Source organism: Tiliqua scincoides, chromosome 7 (assembly GCF_035046505.1).
Source record: "Tiliqua scincoides isolate rTilSci1 chromosome 7, rTilSci1.hap2, whole genome shotgun sequence".
NCBI lineage: Eukaryota > Metazoa > Chordata > Lepidosauria > Squamata > Scincidae > Tiliqua > Tiliqua scincoides.
Genome location: NC_089827.1, coordinates 5296561 through 5315873, shown reverse-complemented (window position 1 = coordinate 5315873; position 19313 = coordinate 5296561). Strand labels below are relative to the sequence as shown.

At 48.9% G+C, this 19313-nt stretch overlaps 1 protein-coding gene across 1 annotated transcript in view; it reads left to right on the top strand.

The window, feature by feature from the left end:
* The first annotated feature begins 4924 nt into the window (after positions 1-4924).
* CERK (ceramide kinase) overlaps positions 4925-19313 on the top strand; it is a 45165-nt gene continuing 30776 nt past the window's right edge. The window contains exon 1 of the mRNA XM_066634031.1: positions 4925-5056. Within this exon, the coding sequence (XP_066490128.1) occupies positions 4927-5056 (130 nt within the window). The 5' untranslated portion in view covers positions 4925-4926. The remainder of the gene's footprint in view (positions 5057-19313) is intronic.

Sequence of the window (19313 nt, the reverse complement as noted above, 5' to 3'; positions counted from 1 at the left end):
TGATGGGAATACCTCCTGGTTTTAGAAGTAGGCTACCTCAGAATGCCAGGTGCAAGGAAGTGGCAATAGGATACAAGGATCTTGTTGTTTTGTGCACTCCCAGGTGGGCCATTGTGGGATGCAAGAACCTGGACAAGATGGGTCTTTGGCCTGATCCAATGGGACTCTTCTTATCTTCTTATTAGGGGTTGGTCAGCTTAGATGCTGGCCAAGAGTCCATGTCCATCATAGAGTTCACCTGGCTAGGCTGACCCTTGAACCCAGTGCACCATCAAAGGGTGTGCAGGAGCATCCTGAGGGGTCCAGTCACATGGCTCTGTCACAGCACCCACAGTATCCAGGAGAACATAAGAACATAAGAACAGCCCCACTGGATCAGGCCATAGGCCCATCTAGTCCAGCTTCCTGTATCTCACAGCAGCCCACCAAATGCCCCAGGGAGCACACCAGATAACTAGAGACCTCATCCTGGTGCCCTCCCTTGCATCTGGCATTCTGGCATAGCCCATTTCTAAAATCAGGAGGTTGCACATACACATCATGGCTTGTAACCCGTAATGGATTTTTCCTCCAGAAACTTGTCCAATCCCCTTTTAAAGGCATCCAGGTCAGAATCTGTCACCACATCCTGTGGCAAGGAGTTCCACAGACCAACCACATGCTGAGTAAAGAAATATTTTCTTTTGTCTGTTCTAACCCTCCCCAACACTCAATTTTAGTGGATGTCCCCTGGTTCTGGTGTTGTATGAGCAGACATTGCACTGAAGACATTGCACTGAACATTTTGTTCAGCGAACAACTCTCTGAGCAGTGGTGTAGCTAGAGAGGGTGCAAAGCACTAAGGGTGCAATCCTAACCAATTTTCCAGCGCTGGCATAGCTGTGCCAGTGGGGCATGTGCTGCATCCTGCAGTTGGGGGGTACTCTTGGAGGCCTCCTCAAGGTAAGGCAGTGTTTGTTCCCTTACCTCACAGTTACATTGCCCTTATGTTAGTGCTGGAAAGTTGGTTAGGATTGCAGCCTAAGTTTTGCAGGTGCCTGAATGCGCCATGCAAGCCAGCAGCGGATGTAGTGCTGGGCAAATGGGGCAAATGCCCTGGGCGCTGGGTCCGTGTGCCTCTAGGACTGCACGGGAAGCCTCACTGAAGCTTCTGATATGGTCAGAAACTGCACTTCTGGTTTTCTGGAAGTGCAGTTTAAGACCATGAGGAAGCCTCAGAAGGCTTCCCCGGTCTGTCCTACGGTTCAACGAGGTTCCATCATGCTCCAAGGTAGGAGGGGGGCAGCTTTGCATATGGGGTGCAGCATCTCATGGGGGGGGCAGCTTGTATGGGAGATGTATGGGTTAAACCAAGTATGGAGTCCAAATATATTTGTTGTTACAGATTTCTTAGAGGTTTGGGCTGAACCAGTTGGTCTCCTTAATTTTTTTTCTCCCTTATTCACAAGCACAGAGCGTTAAAGACAAGAATGATCCCTTATCTAAACTAGTCATTTCTGAAAGATGTGCTCGGTCACAAGAAATTCACTTCTTCTTTTTGCTATGCAAACAGCTTTGAAAACTTGTTTTATTAGAAAGTGGTCTTCATCCTCAGAGAAATTACTGACTCCTATGAGTCCAACCAAAGCACCCATTGTAAAAAGAAGGTTACCTACATTTATCATGGCATCATTCACCAGATCTGGTTTTCTAATGAAGTGAGTCATGATGCCTTCTTGACCTCTGGTGTGCTTGAATTATGCAAAGAACTGCCATCCCCAGTAGGTTGATTACTATATTTCTGCATGAGTCACTACAACAGGTTAGCTCAGGGCCAACTCTTGGAAGAGGTCAGATAAAACAACTTGCACCTGTTCACTCTGCACCTGTCCCACTACCCCCATCAGCCCCAGTCACTCCTCATACAGCTCCCAATCTGAAAAAAGGCTGAGCCTGAGAACCAAGGAAGTGTCTGGAGCAGGGGTGTCCAAAGATTTTGGCAGAAGGGCCACATCATCTCTCTGACACTGAGTCAGGGGGCCGGGGGGGGGGGGAAGAATTCATTTACATTTCAAATTTGAATAAATTTACATAAGTTTACATAAATGAATATATTAAAGATGCTTATATGAATGAATGAAGGTCTTGCAATAGCTCAAGGCCTATAAAAGGCCTGGCACAAAGCAAGGCCAGCCTTTCCTTTGCTGCCACTGCTGCATCACAGACGTGAAACAGAGAGCAGTGGAGGAAGCTCTCATCCCACAGCTCACGCGAGAGGTCAAACAGTTGCCCTCATGCTGAAAGCAGTTGCGTCAAGCCAGTGCAGGCTCCAACAAATCTCCAGAGGGCCAGAGGCTGAGGGCCCCTGAGGGCCGCATTGAGAGTCCTCGAGGGCCGCAAGAGGCCTCAGGGCTGGGGTTTGGGCACCCCTGGTCTGGAGGAAAGAGAAGTTCCTTCCCTTCTCAACACAACACCAACCAGGGGACATCCATTAAAATTGAATGCTGGGAGTTAGGACAGACAAAAGAAAATATTTCTTTACCCAGTGTGTAATTAGCTTGTGGAACTCCAAGTCACAGGATCAGGTGATGGTTTCTGGCCTAGATGCCTTTAAAATGGGATTGGACAGATTGATGGAGGACAAGTCCATCAAGAATTACAAGCCTTGATGGGTATGAGCAAGCTCCTGATTTCTTCAGAATCTTCAGAATACCAGGTGCAAGGGAGTGGCAACAGGATGCAAGTCCCTTGTTGTCTTTTGTGCTCCCTGAGGCATCTGGTGGGCCACTGTGAGATCCAGGAAGCTGGACTGGATGAGCCTTTGGCCTAATTCAGCAGGGCTCTTCTGATATTCTTATGTATTCCTGCTAAGCATTCTGGTATCACCTCTTTGTCTTATGTTCTTATGCGTGTCATTAGTCTGTGCAACTCCTTGCCACAGGATGTGGATATGGCATCTGGCCTAGATGCCTTTAAAGGTGATTAGAGAGATGGATTGAGGATATGTCTATCACAGGTTACAAGCTATGATGGTTTGTGCAACTTCCTGGTTTTAGGCTACCCCAGAATACCAGGTGCAAGGAAGTCGCAACAGGATGCAGGTTCCTTGTTGTCTTTTGTGCTCCCAGAGGCATATGGTGGGCCACAGTGAGACGCAAGAAGCTGGACGAGATGGTCCTTTGACCTGATCCAGCTGGATTCTCCTTAGGTTGATCTGTATTCCTGCTAAGCATTCTGATACCACCTCTTTGTCTTATGTTCTTATGTGTGTTATTAATCTGTGGAATGCCTCGCCACAGGACGTGGTGATGACTTCTTGTGGGCTCCCGGAGGCGCCTGGTGGGCGAGGGTGAGCTGCAGGAAGCCAGACTGGGTGGTCCTTGGGCCTGATCCAGCTGGATTCTCCTTACATTCTAAGCATTCTGGCATCACCTCTTAGTATTATGTTCTCATGCATGTCATTAGTCTGCGGAACTCCTTGCCCCGGGGTGTGGCGAGGGTTTCTTGTGAGCCCCTGAGGCGCCTGGTGGGCCAGAGGGGGATGCCGAAATCCGGGCCGGGTGGTCCTTGGGCCTGATCCAGCTGGATTCTCCTTAAATTCTAAGCATTCCGGCACCACCTCTCAGTATTATGTTCTCATGCATGTCATCAGTCTGCGGAACTCCTTGCCCCGGGGTGTGGCGAGGGTATCTTGTGGGCCCCCGAGCCGCCTGGTGGGCCAGAGGGGGATGCCGGAAGCCGGGCCGGATGGTCCTTGGGCCTGATCCAGCTGGATTCTCCTTAAATTCTAAGCATTCTGGCACCACCTCTCAGTATTATGTTCTCATGCATGTCATCAGTCTGCGGAACTCCTTGCCCCGGGGTGTGGCGAGGGTTTCTTGTGGGCCCCCGAGCCGCCTGGTGGGCCAGAGGGGGATGCCGGAAGCCGGGCCGGGTGGTCCTTGGGCCTGATCCAGCTGGATTCTCCTTAAATTCTAAGCATTCTGGCACCACCTCTCAGTATTATGTTCTCATGCATGTCATCAGTCTGCGGAACTCCTTGCCCCGGGGTGTGGCGAGGGTTTCTTGTGGGCCCCCGAGCCGCCTGGTGGGCCAGAGGGGGATGCCGGAAGCCGGGCCGGGTGGTCCTTGGGCCTGATCCAGCTGGATTCTCCTTAAATTCTAAGCATTCTGGCACCACCTCTCAGTATTATGTTCTCATGCATGTCATCAGTCTGCGGAACTCCTTGCCCCGGGGTGTGGCGAGGGTATCTTGTGGGCCCCCGAGCCGCCTGGTGGGCCAGAGGGGGATGCCGGAAGCCGGGCCGGGTGGTCCTTGGGCCTGATCCAGCTGGATTCTCCTTAAATTCTAAGCATTCTGGCACCACCTCTCAGTATTATGTTCTCATGCATGTCATCAGTCTGCGGAACTCCTTGCCCCGGGGTGTGGCGAGGGTTTCTTGTGGGCCCCCGAGCCGCCTGGTGGGCCTAGAGGGGGATGCCGGAAGCCAGGCCGGGTGGTCCTAGGGCCTGATCTGGCTGGATTCTGCGGGCGTTCCTCTGTATTCCTGCCGGCACCGCCTCTTCGCCTTCTGTTCTTCTGCGCGCCCCGAGCCTACGGGACTCCCTGCCACTGGGTGTGGGCCCCGGGGGGGGGCGCCTGGCGGGCCAGGGGAGACGCCGGGGTGCAGCGGAGCAGGGGGAGGGCGGGGCCGGGCTGCCCTGGGCAGCGCACGCCCCCGCCCTGCCGCTGCTGTGCAGGCACTGCCAGGGCTCGGGGCTCCTCCTGCCCCCGCGGGCAGAGCCGGCTCGGGCGCGCCCAGCGAGCGTGCGCACCGCCCGCGCGCATGCTCCCTGCGCGCCGGGCAGCAGTCCGAGAGACGCCTGGTCCCGGCGCCGGCCGCGCTGCGCGGAGGATGCTGCTGCTGCTGCTGCTGCGGCGGGCGGGCGGCGGGGGCCGCTGAGGCCATGGGCGAGGCGCCGCCGGGCCGCCTCGCCTCCTCGCTGCTGCTGGGCCGGCGCGCCCGGGAGGTGGTGCTGGAGCGCGGCCGCCTGGCCTGGAGCGACCCGCGGCCGGCCCCGCGCGGGGCGCAGCAGGGTGAGTGGCGCTGGGAAGGAGGCCCCCGGTGCAGTCCCCGTCCGCGCGCCTCTCTGAGCATGGGCAGAGTGCCTCTCCTCCCGCCCCCACTGACGCTCCCTCTCCCTCCAGTGCCAGCAGCTCAGGGCACCGGGGATGTGCCGCATTCTGCTTCATGAGCAACTCTGAGCATGGGCAGAGTGCCTCTCCATCCGCCCCACACTGAGGCTCTCTCTCCCTCCAGTGCCAGCAGCTCAGGGCACTGGGGATGTGCCGCATCCTGCTTCATGAGCCTCTCTGAGCATGGGCAGAGTGCCTCTCCTCCCGCCCCCACTGACGCTCCCTTTCCCTCCAGTGCCAGCAGCTCAGGGCACTGGGGATGTGCCGCATCCTGCTTCATGAGCAGCTCTGAGCATGGGCAGAGTGCCTCTCCTTCCGCCCCACACTGAGGCTCCCTTTCCCTCCAGTGCCAGCAGCTCAGGGCACCGGGGGTGTGCCGCATCCTGCTTCATGAGCAACTCTGAGCATGGGCAGAGTGCATCTCCTTCTTCCCTTACGCAGACTGTCTTTTTACTCAGTGTCAGGTGTTCAGGACACCAAGGATGTATGGAATCATAATTCAAGGGCAATTCTGAACTTGAACAGAGTGCCTCTCCTTCTTCCCCTACACAGGCTCCCTTTTTTCCCCAGTGCCTGGAGCTCAGGCCACCAGGGGTATATGTAGTCGTAATTCATGAGTGACTCTGAACATGGGTAGCACACTCTCCTCTTTTGTAGGCTCCCTTTCCCCCCAATTTCAGGAGCTCAGGACACCAAGGATGTATGGAATCGTAATTATTGAACAACTCTGAGCATGGGCAGAGTGCTTCTCCTTCTTCCCTAGCCACCATCTGTGGACAGTTCTGGCTTTCATGAAGCAGGCATCACTCCCAGAGGAGGATTCCCCCCCCCCCATGTCCAGTCATTTGCACAGAAAGGCAACATTTTTTTCTGTGTTGGGGAGGATTGAGAATAATTGGAAACAGGCAAGCACAGAACAGTTACTCTGTATTGTGTACTGAAATATTGTGTACTGTATATTGTGTACTGAAGTGGTATATAAATACTGTTAATAATACTGAAAACTGTTTTGGTCCAAACTGATGGAGAACAATGCAAGTGTTGTGCCTGTGTGCGCATTTAATTGTGTGTGGACTGATGGGGGGGGGACTTTCAAAACTTGCACTTTTTGTACCTATTAAAAGTCCTACTTATGGGTCGAATGTGTCTATCATTGGACCTACTGAGCAAGTTATGACTTGCTTTGGAATCAACACACATTCAATTGTGCTGCCATTTATAGAAAAGTTCTTGCTTTCAGTAGACAACCAGAATCTGCAAAATGTTATAACTCTACTTGTAAGGGGCACTGAAAGCAATCCATGGAGACTTCTCCTAAAGAGGCTGGACCAGTCTTTGTTGCCACCCAATCTCTCTTTCCTGGAGGTCTTAGAGGCCTGTCAATTCCCTTCTTAGAATAAAAAAAGATATAATTTTTTGTCAACATTAAGTTCCAAGAGGAATTTAGGAAGTCTGTTTTGATGTTGCTGCTAAACTATTATGTACCATAGGGATGATTGGGGGGGGGCAAGAACCCTTCTCTAACAGAAAGCCCCCCTCCCATTGCTGTCCAGTTGCTGAACCATAAAATAGAAATTAAAGACTGCAGTCTTTGCCTGCAATCTTTACTGTGGATGGTAGTGCCATCAAAAGCAGTAAGACTTACTTCAGAGAAAATATGTTTAGGATGAAAGTCTTAATGTAAAACACAATTGTTCTTCTTGCAGAAATCTGACATCCAAGACAAAGTTCACCCCCCCCCCTCATTTTTCAGGTTTCCTGATTTGTGGGGAATTCACTATCCGTGGGGGGTCCAGGAACAGATTCCCTGAGGATACTTAGGGCCCACTGTATAATGCATGTTTTTGGCAGGTAAATATTTGAATTTCCATCAAACTGCTGCAAACAGTATTTGGACAACAGTTGCTAAAAGTTGACGGAATGCTGACTTCATCAGCATAAAGGAATCCGTGTTATATGACACTTAACAATTGGTCAGCAAATAAAAACACTTGACCTTGTAGGGTGTCAGCTTTAAACCCCCCCCCCCCCCGCACATAAGAATGGCCTAGAGCAGGGGTCTCCAAACATTTTGACCAGAGGGCTGCATCAAATATGCATGGTGTTGAGGGTCAGAAAAAAAATTTAAATATAAAATTTGGATGGAACTTAGATGAGTGAATAAATGAATGAATGGGCTCATTCATTCAATCTCCCTGGCCCTCAGAACACCCTCTAGACACAACCAGAGCATAGCTCTGGTCATGTAGAGTTGAGTGGGCCAGAGGCTTTCAGGGGACAAGAGGCTGGCTGCGGGCCGGATAGAGGCTTGTCGTGGGCCGCATCTGGCCCCCGGACCAGGGTTTGGAGACCCTGGGCTAGAGCACAAGCTTTTTCTCTTTGCAGTCTCTCAAGAGCTTGTTTGCACAATGTAGGTGTTGATCATTAGGCTCCATTGATCATCTGTGAGCATTTGTACTGACGTGGGCAAATATGTCCTGTGATCGCAGTGCCAAGGTCCATAAAAATTGTTTGCTGATGGTTGTATGAGTGACTGCCGCGCTTTGAACTTCATTGTCCATACAACTATGTGTGCACAGATCAGTATTTTTTTTTTTTTTTGAACTTGGAACTTTTATACAGCCAGAGAGGCACCAAGTTCCTGCCCGTGGACTGTGACTTTGTAGCAGCCTTGCCTGTGGCCACAATCAGAACTAATGACGTTGACAAAAAATGTATTGTGTAGGAGACCAACTCATCGAAGAAAAGCCAGCCAGTGAAATATCTTACGTTGTGTTAATTCAGTCTTGTCATTCAGTTGCATGATCACTTGTGGTAACAATTGCTATCATGCAACCAGATGTGTCCTCGTGGCCAGTCGCTCTTCCTACACCCACAGTAGTGCTTCTAGTATTTATTCAGGGCTGCACTAGGATAATTGTATGTTGCTTTTTTTGGTAACCACAAAAACTTCCCACGGGTTTTTCAAAGAAATGAAGCTCCCCAGAACCTAGAATTCACCTCTACTACCTTCCGCAGCCTCGGTCACTGCTAAACCAATGTACAAAAATGGTTACCGAACTGGGGCACCTCTCTTATATGGAAAGGCTACAGAGTTTGCGGCTCTTCAGTCTTGGGAAAAGACCTGAAGGGGGACATGATTGAGACATACAAAATGATGCAAGGGACGGATAGAGGAGTGTTATTTTCCTTCTCACGCAACTCAGAGCCAGGGGGACATCCACTAAAATTGAGTGTCAGGACAGTTAGAACAGACAGAAAATATTTTGTTACCCAGCATGTGATTAGTCTGTGGAAATCCTTCCCACGGGATGTGGTGAAGACGCCTGGCCTAAATGCCTTGTAAAGGAGATTGAACAGGTTTCTGGAGGAAAAGTCAATCACAGGTGACAAACCGTAATGGGCATGTGCAACTTCCTGGTTTTAGAAGTAGGCTAACTCAGAATCCAGGTGCAAGGGAGTGGCCACAGGACGCAGGCATTGTGCTTCCTGAGGCATCTGTTGAGCCACTGTGAGATACAGGAAGCTAGACTCGATGGCCCTTTGGCCTGATCCAGCAGGGCTCTTCTTATGTTCTTATACCCTTTACCCACAATCTTAACTCCAGCTAGTTAAGGAGTTAAGATCATGCAGGAGATCTCAAAACATCTCAGTTCAATTGCACTCTTGGCAGATCCTACTCTTCTCCTGCTCCTTGCTTGAACCAGGGACAAAGCACATATCTTACTTGACTCAGCTTCAGGTTTCAGTTGCCTCTCCCAGAGCTTCCAGTTGAGTAGCAGACAATCCCCCTACAGCAGCTGTTCCCTACCTTCAGGCGACCATGGATCACCGCTCCTGCACTTGGGTCAGTTGCACACCACGGAATGCGCAGCCACAGGAGGGTGTGGTGATGGTGTCATTGCACCATCGCTAATGGCTGCTGAATTGCCACGATTTGGGGCCAGTCAGAGCCAAGGGAGAACAAGGCGGCCCACACAAGGCCGGTGAAGTGACAAGCACATGGCGCTTTGCTTGTCTGCTGGCTGCCTGGCCCAGCCGGCTCACAGACCACCTCCTGTGCTCCCATGGACCACCTGTGATCTGTGGACCATGGGTTGGGAACCACTGTCCTACAGTGTGGAGGATGGCTGCCTGCCACCATTGGTGCTCTGCAATGCAGAGAGGTCCTTGGTGTGTAGCTTCCCCTCATTCCGCTGGTCTCGTCCCTTGTTTCCAAAACTTGCAAAGGCAGTGGCAGGCTTGTCAAAGTATGGCCAAGAAAGGCCTTTACTTTAACCTAGAATTTCAAGCCATTCTTCAAATGTATTTGGAGTTGGAACTCGTAGCCTTTGATGGGCCTTCCATACTTCTTCCAAGCCTGCTTCCTCATATTTTTGAGCAGGAGAAATGTCATATGAGTGATTTTCTGTGAAATAACTGAAGTTGGCTTAAACTCCATTCACATTTGACTTGCCTGGTCAGGGGCCAGGGCCTTCGGATCACTGTGGAGATTCAAGAGCTTCCTTTCTGCATAACAAACCCACAAGTCAAATACACACACACGTTTTTGCCACTGCTTATAGCAGTGTCTCATTCCTCATCTGGAAAAAGGGAATATTAATGACCTACCTCTCAGAGGTCTTGTGAGTGCTGATTTAAATATCTATATAGCTCCATCCTCAGTATCTGCGTGGGATCCGTTCCCAGACCCCCATGGATACCAAACCCATAGAGATCTGCAGGGAAGCCCTTAGAGGACCTTTGGACGTGGCCAGAAGTGCCTTTCAGAAAGCACTGGCAGGTCTTCTGAAGCATGGGGAGGTTGAGTCCAGGAGATCCTCTGAGGTCCTCCGTCATGGGCTTGTGATCCTCAGCGAGTCAAATCTGCGGATGATGAGGCCTGCCTGTACCTGAAAGTCTTATACAGTTTTTAATAATAATAATAATAAATAACATGGATTAGTGCTTTACTACAGGGGTGTCCAAAGTTTTTGGCAGGAGGGCCACATCATCTCTCTGACACTGTGTCAGGGGCCGAGGAAAAAAAGAATTCACATTTAAAATTTGAATAAATTTACATAAGTTTACATAAATGAATATATTAAAGATGAACTTATATGAATGAATGAATGAAGGTCTTGCAATAGCTCAAGGCCTTGCACAAAGCAAAGCTGGCCTTTCCTTTGCTGCTGCTACTGCATCACAGATGTGAAACAAGAATCAGTGGAAGCAGCCCTCATCCCGCAGCTCACGTGAGAGATCAAATAGTCACACTCATGCTGAGAGCAGTTGTGTCAGGCCAGTGAGGACACCAACAAATCTTTGGAGAGCCAGAGTCTCACTGGAGACTGTGGACTCCCTGAGGGCCGCATTGAGAGGCCTCGAGTTGCCACAAGTGGCCCCAGGGCCGGGGTTTGGGCACCCCTGCTTTAGTAGATTGCATTAACATGGCAAAAAGGTAACCTTTTCCTATTAAAGCTGCAAGGAGGGCCAGTCCAAGGAATCCTAGCACCTGAGGCAGCACACCAAATGCTCCCCCATCCCACTTACCTAACTGACTCAGGGCCCAGTCCTATTCAACTTTGCAGCACTGGTGCAGCCGCAAGAAGTCCTCTGTGACTGCCCCACCACCACTGGATGTAGTGCATGCACACCCCATTGGCACAGTTGCACCTGCACTGGAAAATTGGATAGGATTGGGCCCTCAGGCTGCAATCCTAACCACACTTTCCTGGGAGTAAGTCCCATTGAATACAGTTGGACTTACTTCTGAGTAGACCTTCCTAGAATCGTGCCCTTAGTCAGTGTCCTGGATGGAGTGGGGCACACGAAACATGCTTTCTTGAAATTCAGTGCTGTAATATTGAGCAAACGGACCATGGTTTTGCATGGGTCAGCAGAGTTCCAGCTGGTCTTTCCGGCATGCCTTTTCAAATTCCTTCTGTTGCAGCTTTAGAAATGGAGACAACAGAACTTATGCGAGCAAAGGGTTTTGTTGTGTTTTATCTTGTCTGTGCTCTTAAGCCATAACACCCTTGTGCTTTTTACAAAAAATTCATGTTCAGTTTCATGTCTGAATTGAACAAGAGGTTTTAAGCTGGATGTTGTATTGAAGTTTAAAAGCCGTTTGATGGACAAAGCTTCATTGCAACAGAGGCTGCCCCCGTAACCCGCCTCTTGAAATAGTCTGTGCCTTTTGATAATGCAGTCTTTAAAGGGGAAACCAGTTTCTTCAAGAATTCCCTGCCCCCATATTTAATCTCAATTTCCTTCTGTACTAATCCCAAGAAAAGTCTGGTCTGCTTCCTAGTACGTTTTGGTGGGTGACTAGTTCCAAATCTGCTTGGGCTTGATTGGAAAATAAGTACTTAAGTTTACTGTTGGATAGCGTCTTATTTAACGAAGCTGAGAATTTGAACTACTGTGTAACTTATTTAACCAAAACGTTAAATATTATCAAAGTAACACTGCTTTTCCCCCCTTGTACTGAGTGTAACGTTATGGTAAACAGGAAGTTTATTCTATAATCAGAAGAAAATTTAAGTAGAGCTATAAAAATCCTTAAATAGCAAAACATGACATTTCAGGTGGGGGGGGGAGGAATTCCTGAAGATAATATAGGTCTGCCCTTTTTATTTGCATGTTCAGATCTCTCAGATTTAACTTACCGTGGGTTCCAAACCCATGACGGAGGGCCAGACCTGAGCTCCTGGATGCGACTGGAGGTGTTCTCTGGTTGCGTCTCGGAAAGGTCTCCGGAGGTGCCCAGAAAGGCACCTCCAGTTTTTATGGCCTCTACAGAACATCTTCAATCATGTCCGGAGGTCACTGGATCCGCGGATTTGCTTATCCGTGGGTTTCAGTATCTGAAAGGGGTCTGGGATAGATTACTGAGGTTCAAAAGTATCTCAGAGCTGAATGTTATGACCCTCTGCTGAAGTAACCACAGTTTATTTACAGAAAGTGCAACTGTAAGGGAAGTTATCATTTTGTGTGTTCTCTTATATAACAGGGTGAGGTCTGGGTCAGGCCTCCCCACATTGCAAGAAGTGGTGAAAAGTGGTTTCCAGTGCAAACCTAGGTCTGTTTACTCACTGTGTTCGGTGAGATGTACCATTGTGCTAATACAGCGATTTTCAACCTTTTTCATCTCACAGCACACAGCACACTGACAAAATTGTCAAGGCACGCCATCAGTTTTTTGACAATTGACAAGGCACACTGTGTTGCTGGCATGGGGATCACATGCCCCAATAGCCCTATTTAATGAACAGGAACTTGACCAGAAAGAAAAGAATATCAGTGTGATCCATTGAAACTAGCGGAAGCACTAGGAAGGGAATGGCAACTCAAGGCTTGCTACTTGGCGATCCTTGGTGACTATCCCCTCCGGGTGTTGCTGCAGCCTGTTTCTTTAACTAGTGGAGTCCACCACGTCACCCAGCCTTTCTAGTTTCAAATTCAGTCCCGTCCCGTCCCCCCAACACACTTATGCTCAAAGGACTGGCTGTGTCTTTTCTTTGTGTTTGAGTGGATCCTGGCAGCTGGCCAGTCTAGGTTCGAGACCTGCAGATGCGATACAGTGTGGGTCAGGAGGGCTTCTCTGTACCTCCTGGATAGGCTGAGAAGAATCTTCCAGTCGTGACCAGGAGGGAGGCCTTCTGAGATTTGGGGAGACTGCATGAGGCATCCCCACACCTCAGAAGGTGTCCCAGATGCAACTGGAATACAGGGAGGGACAATGAGTGAATTTCATTATCTGTGGGTATCAGTTTCCTCGGGGAGTCCAGGAACAGATCCCTCCAAATACAGAGATTGAACTGCATTCCTTGCTTAGCGGTCCATTCAGTAGAATGAATGGTTCCAAACTTGTTTATGTTCTCCAAAAACCACTGAAAATATCATTTTATGTGGTATTTGGGTTTTGTTTGGTTTTTCCATGAAGGTACTAATTTACTCACATATATTTTAGTGTATAATTTGAAATTGGAGATCTGTTAATTAGATCTTCAAATTATGTGCTCCAAGAAGGGAGGATTGAGAGAAGAAAGGGAGATGATGGAATCTGTGTGTTTTCTTCAGAGACACAAGTGCACAATTTATAGAAAAGACTATTTGTATTTGCTTCTTTTAATTGCTCCATTAATTTATGTTGTTTGTGGAACTGAATTGATTCCCTTGGGCTGTGCTTGTTAGAGTAATAACTTTGGACTACAAAACTCATCATGAACTCAGTATTTTTTTTCTCTTTTTCATTCCATTTATACTTTTTAGGGCCTGATGCTTTAAACTGCATCTTATGCAAGCATTTGGAAACTTAAATGAAATTGGATTCCCCTAAGAGAGCAGGTGCCTCTCTCACACATTAAATACTCCCTGTACATACAAAACTAGCATGTCAGGAAAAAGGTTGCAGACCAGCTTTTCCCCTGTACTTCTAGTTATATATGTGTACAAACAAGCTCACAAAAGTTCCTCTCCAACAAACGTAGCCTATGTACTATGTGTGTTGGCATCCTTCAGTCTCGGAAGACTATGGTGTCACGCTCTGAATGGTGGTTCTGGAACAGAGTGTCCTCTCCAGTGCGCGAAGCCTGGGTAAAGTAGGTATGGAGGATAGGCTGTTACCCATGCAGCAAATCCCCCCCTCTACGTCGCTGAAATGGTCCAATGGAAAGGCAGAGGCCAATACGATTGGTTCCAGTGGCATCACAGGAGTTGCCAGAATGTGACTGTGTTCAGCCATGAACTGCCTCAGGGACTCCGGCTCCGGATTTTGCCTCGAGGTTGACTCCTGAAGCCTTTCCCATAACTGGATGTAGCCACAAGGCAGTGGAGGTTTGGGATCAGAGTTTTCCTTCTCTCAGATGAGCTGCCTTCCCAGGCTATCGAGTCCCATCTACCCGGTGGCTGTTTAGTCGCCCCTTACGACAAGTACAGCCAAACTGGGGGCCTATTCTTATCCCCAGCCCCCAGGGGGAAAGCCTATGTACTATATGGCTGTGTTTACTAACATTTGGTCTAAAAGGGGGGGGGGAGACCCCACTCAGGTTTCATGAGGTTTTCTTCCCCATTTGGAAGAGAGGCTTCCTAGGCTCAGGTGATGAGGAAAGTGGCTATTTGTAAGCTTGGTGTAGGGCAGATTGTATACAAGAGAACATAAAACATTCAGGACTCAATCCACAAATGCCCTTGGGCCGGCGCAAGTCCCCTGCGCCAGCCTGGAGGTGGCTTTTGTGCCACTGGGAGAGGAGGGAGACTGGCACACAGACATGTGCTGGTCTCCAGAGAAGAACATGGGCCCCATGGAGCCAGCATGCTAGTGAGTGCTGGCTGAGTCAGGCTGGTGGGGGGCAGGATGGGGGCATTCTGGGGCAGGGGAAGGGCAGGCTATGGGTGGCCACGCCCATGCGCAGGCTGGGGCCGAGCAGGTGGTGGGACCAGGATCCAGCACTTAGGCCAGATCATGCCCCCATTCCCAGGCAACTTGGCATAGCACCAGGATGCTCAGATCTACGCCACCTCTTTAGGTAGTGCAGAGCTGAGTAGACTCATTGGTCTACTAAACAAATTCCGCTTTCCCTGGGCTGAGCCGCAGGCAGCCCCAACCCCAAGCTGGATATGGGGCCTGCCCCTTTCAGTGCAGATTGTGATTGGGCTGCCCATCCACCTGCAGTTTGCAGTGGCATAACTCAGTAACAGTATTTCCCCAAGTACTTTTCTGACTGCAAGTTCCTGATGCAAGAAGGCTTCTGCTTCTTTTGAAAGCCTCCTTCTGTGTGGTTCTAGAAACCTTTTCCCCAACAAAAATTAATTCAGAAAACTTACTGTTGTGCTTGACCCCTTATTTTCAGTTGCACATAACAATTTCCTCTTTTTGTTCTAGGCCGTGACTACCCTGTCATATTTTCAACGTCTCCTTCCGACTTTGTTTCTCTTAATTCCTTAGTCACCAACAGCTTCTGCCATTCATTAGCCAAGCCTGATATATTTTTAGCAATATATTTTTAACAATATATTTTATGCAATTTCCCCTTGCTCTTCCTGTTTTGCTTCTCATTTCTTAATCACTTTTGAAAAAGCCGTTCCTGATCTTCAGAAAATCACAGAGACCTGCTTTTTCGCTTTCCGGATTAAAATTTAAAAGCAGGGCCAACACTGTGACAACATGCATTAATGGGAAACATCTAAATAGACTGGTTGAATCAAGATCATTTTTTCCCCCCTGCTCTACCATAGGGGGATCCTAGACTTTTTTTTTTCCTGCCAGCAAAAAAAGTAGCAGAAGGAAAACATTGTTCAAAAAACAATTCAGGGAAAGGGTTAAGTACCCTCACGCTGATTAGACTCAGCCCAAATTTGCAGTTCTTTGCAGCAGCATTTCAGATTTTTAAAAAAGGGGGGGGGAGGGAAGAGAGAGACATCAAATGTAGTCTGGTCCTTGCAAAACACACTAATTGAGCTGCATATAAATACAGGTGTGCACCCATGTCCGTGGGGATCCATTCTATCAATACCCAAACCACGGGGTTACGATACGGATGTGGGGAACACCTGTATTAATGGTGACCCCTTTGCGCCCTTTAACATTGTTTTAAAGCGTACTGGGTGAAGTTTTCTTGTTTTAGCAGGTTACTGTAAGTATTTAAGCTTACAGCGCCACAAGATCAGGCTACCAACAAAACTATCTCTAATGCTAAACAGGAAGCAGAAATTGGCAGCTTCCTTTCAGGCTGTCGGCAGCCTAATCTTGTGGTGCTGTAGCTTTAGAAGTAACTTTTCTGTTGTGAAACTGCCAACAGACTAAATTATCAAAGACATTACATACAGTGATTCCATTCTGGGACAAAAGTCTCCTTGGCTAGTGGCCAGAGGAGAAGACCTTTAGTCCCAGCCATCACCATAAGGAGCTACAAGACATTTCCAATAATCTCAGTTTCAATATCCTCCACACTGAGGTCTTGTTGCTGGACAACAGCCTACCTGCATACCAGGAGGATTGCCAGACCTAGATCCTGCCAAACATAGACCATGGCAGCGCAGCTCGAAGCTGAGTTCTGTGCTTCACAAACCTTGACAGCCCGGAAGTTCAGCAGTGATGTGTGACAGCAGCGCCACACATCCAGGGATGGCATTGCGACTGTGTCATGATGCCATGCTGGAAAAAAGGGGGTCCACGCATTGGTGCAGACCCCCTTACAAGGAATATAGCTCACAGGGAAGTACAGTTCAGCTCCTCAAAGACACTCCAGGGAGTTCCCTACTATTGTCACATACATGCCCCCCCCCCGTATCTGCAGATCTGGCATCCACAGTTTCACTTATCTGCGGATCCCTGCTGCTTAACTTTGTTTTGATTCTTACCACTAGTGCCAACGTTGAGTGTGTCTTGCTTTTACTAGTCATTATAACACGTACTAACAGATAAACAGGCAGGAAGCCTGTGCACTAGAGGGGACAGTTAATGTTTGGGGCCTGTATTTCATTAGTTTGGCCACGCATTGTGCATAGGGGCTTAGTTTCAGTTCAGGTTTGAGGCACCAAAGAGATTTCAGTTCCAGTTCAACGGGGGGAAAAACCTCTCTGAAGCTCTTTCTGGATTTGGTTCAACTGCTTGTTTTGCAATTGCCTCCTGGCAGTGGCCGCGACATGTAGAGTGACTCGTAGACGGTGGTCCATGGAGAGGGAGGGATGGGGAGGTGCAGAGGGGAAGACTGACCCGGTTTGCCGTCTTACAACTTGGATGCCAGACAGTTGCTCCTTTTACCAGGTATTGTGTGTGTAATGTGTCCTGCATAAGTGTGTTACCACAAGATGTGTTTGAACAAAGGGGCTTTTGCTTTCCTGGGAACTAATGCATCGTGGAGTCTTTAAATTGATCATTCAGGGATCTGAAACAGAGCTTTTTGTCAGATGTGATGTACTGGTTGCTCTCCATGCTAATGAGATCTCTCCGCGCTAATGGCTTTGTAGAGCAGCACTGCTGTTTGCTTGCACTTGGTTGTCAGTTTTGAAATAAATGGAGTGGAGCTAAGTGCATTAGTTTTATTCTTTTAAAAGTCCTACCTTTTGATTGCCAGGCTGTGCGAGTTTGCACTGCCTTCTTCTAGCAGAAAGCAAATCCGTATTCCAGGACCAAGATGGCAAAAGCAGACCTTATTCAACAAAGGTCAGCCATTGACATCTTCCTGTGACTCCAGTGAAACGAATTTCTGGCCGCCCTACTGTTTACCAGCCAGATTGCGACTGTTGGTCTAGAGCATGGGTCTCCAAACCCCGGCCTGGGGGCCAGATGCGGTCCGCGGCCAGCCTCAATCCAGCCCATGGCCAGCCTCTTGTCCCCTGAAAGCTTCTGGCCCACTTAGCAGAACATGACTGGTTCTGTGCTCTGGTTGCATCTGGAGTGTGTTCTAAGGGCCAGAGAGTTTGAATGAATGAGCCCATTCATTCATTTATTCACTCTTCTAAGTTCCATCTCTAATTTATTTATATAAATTTTATATTTAAATTTTTTTCCCGACCCTCAACACCGTGCCAGATATTTGATGCGGCCCTCCAAAATGTTTGGAGACCCCTGGTCTAGAGCAGCGCAGTCCAATTCTGGCAGCCGGAGAAGTGCATGACCCTGGTGTGACCCTCTAGCTGGGTAGACCCGTAATTAATTGGTGGTGGTGTGATGACATCACCGCCAATTACTCCCATGTTCTTAGTTTAGGGAAATTCTTGGGTTTGAATGCTGTTCTGATTTTTTATTTTCCTATGAGTTTTGTAGGATCATTTGTTACTTCGTTGGATACTGACCAAAATGTTTTAATAATAGATACTGTACATACATAGGTGCCTGGACTTGCTTAGCTTCCAGGTGGAATTACATCGGGTTCCTCAGATAATTACCAGTTTAGCATATTTAGAAGCAAGGGAACTTCCCATCCTTTGAGTTGGAGGAAAAACTTGTATCGGTGAAAGGCTGGGAAAGTTCTCTACCTGAGACCTTGAAGACCATCTACCTATCAAGGTAGATGGTACAGGGCTACCTGGACCAATGGTCTGACTCAGTATAAGGCTGCATCATATTTTCCCATGGGGTTAACCTCATTATAATGACTTGTCAAACAATTTCCTTTTTCCTCATCTCTCTGGTGAGGGAATTCTAAATTTTAAAGACAGAGAATCAGCCACCCAGTATAAACACATACTTTCCAATTACAGGCATCTCCTGTATCCATGGATCAGGTTATCTGCGGCCGTGTGCCTGCCTCCCCGTGCCCAATATCTATGTTTGTCTTTATTGGTTGTTGGCATCCTTCAGTCTCGGAAGACTATGGTGTCACGCTCTGAATGGTGGTTCTGGAACAGCGTCTAGTGTGGCTGAAAAGGCCAATCCGGGAGTGACAATCCCTTCCACACCGGGAGCAAGTGCAGTCTGTCCCTGGTCTGTCTCCCTGGCTATGGGCCTTCCTTCTTTGCCTCTTAGCCTCAGACTGTTCGCCAAGTGTAGCTGCCCAATGAGATGCAATGATCTCTCCCACCGTCGGAAGCAGCCCCTGGCGTCATGCTCTACGCCAATCGAGCAAAGACTTATAACCGGTAAACTGCTGCTTCCCGTGTTGTGCCGACGCCGTATGGCGAAGTTGGAGTGTCCTCTCCAGTGCGCAAAGCCTGGGTAAAGTAGGTATGGAGGATAGGCTGTTACCCATGCAGCAAATCCCCCCTCTCCACGTCGCTGAAATGGTCCAATGGAAAGGCAGAGGCCAATACGATTGGTTCCAGCAGCGTCGCAGGAGTTGCCAGAACGTGACTGTGTTCAGCCATGAACTGCCTCAGGGACTCCGGCTCCGGATTTTGCCTCGAGGTTGACTCCTGAAGCCTTTTCCATAACTGGATGTAGCCACAAGGCAGTGGAGGTTTGGGATCAGAGTTTTCCTTCTCTCAGATGAGCTGCCTTCCCAGGCTAACAGTCCCATCTACCCGGTGGCTGTTTAGTCACCTCTTACGACAAGTACAGCCAAACCGAGGGCCTATTCTTATCCCCAGCCCCCAGGGGTATCTTTATTACATTTGTGTGAAGCAAAAATGTGTCTTGCTTATAGCAAGACAAGCAGGCAGGCAGCCTGCAGGGTAGAAGGAAGACTAACTAATGTTAACTTTCTCCTTCCTGGTGATGATCACTCTGAGT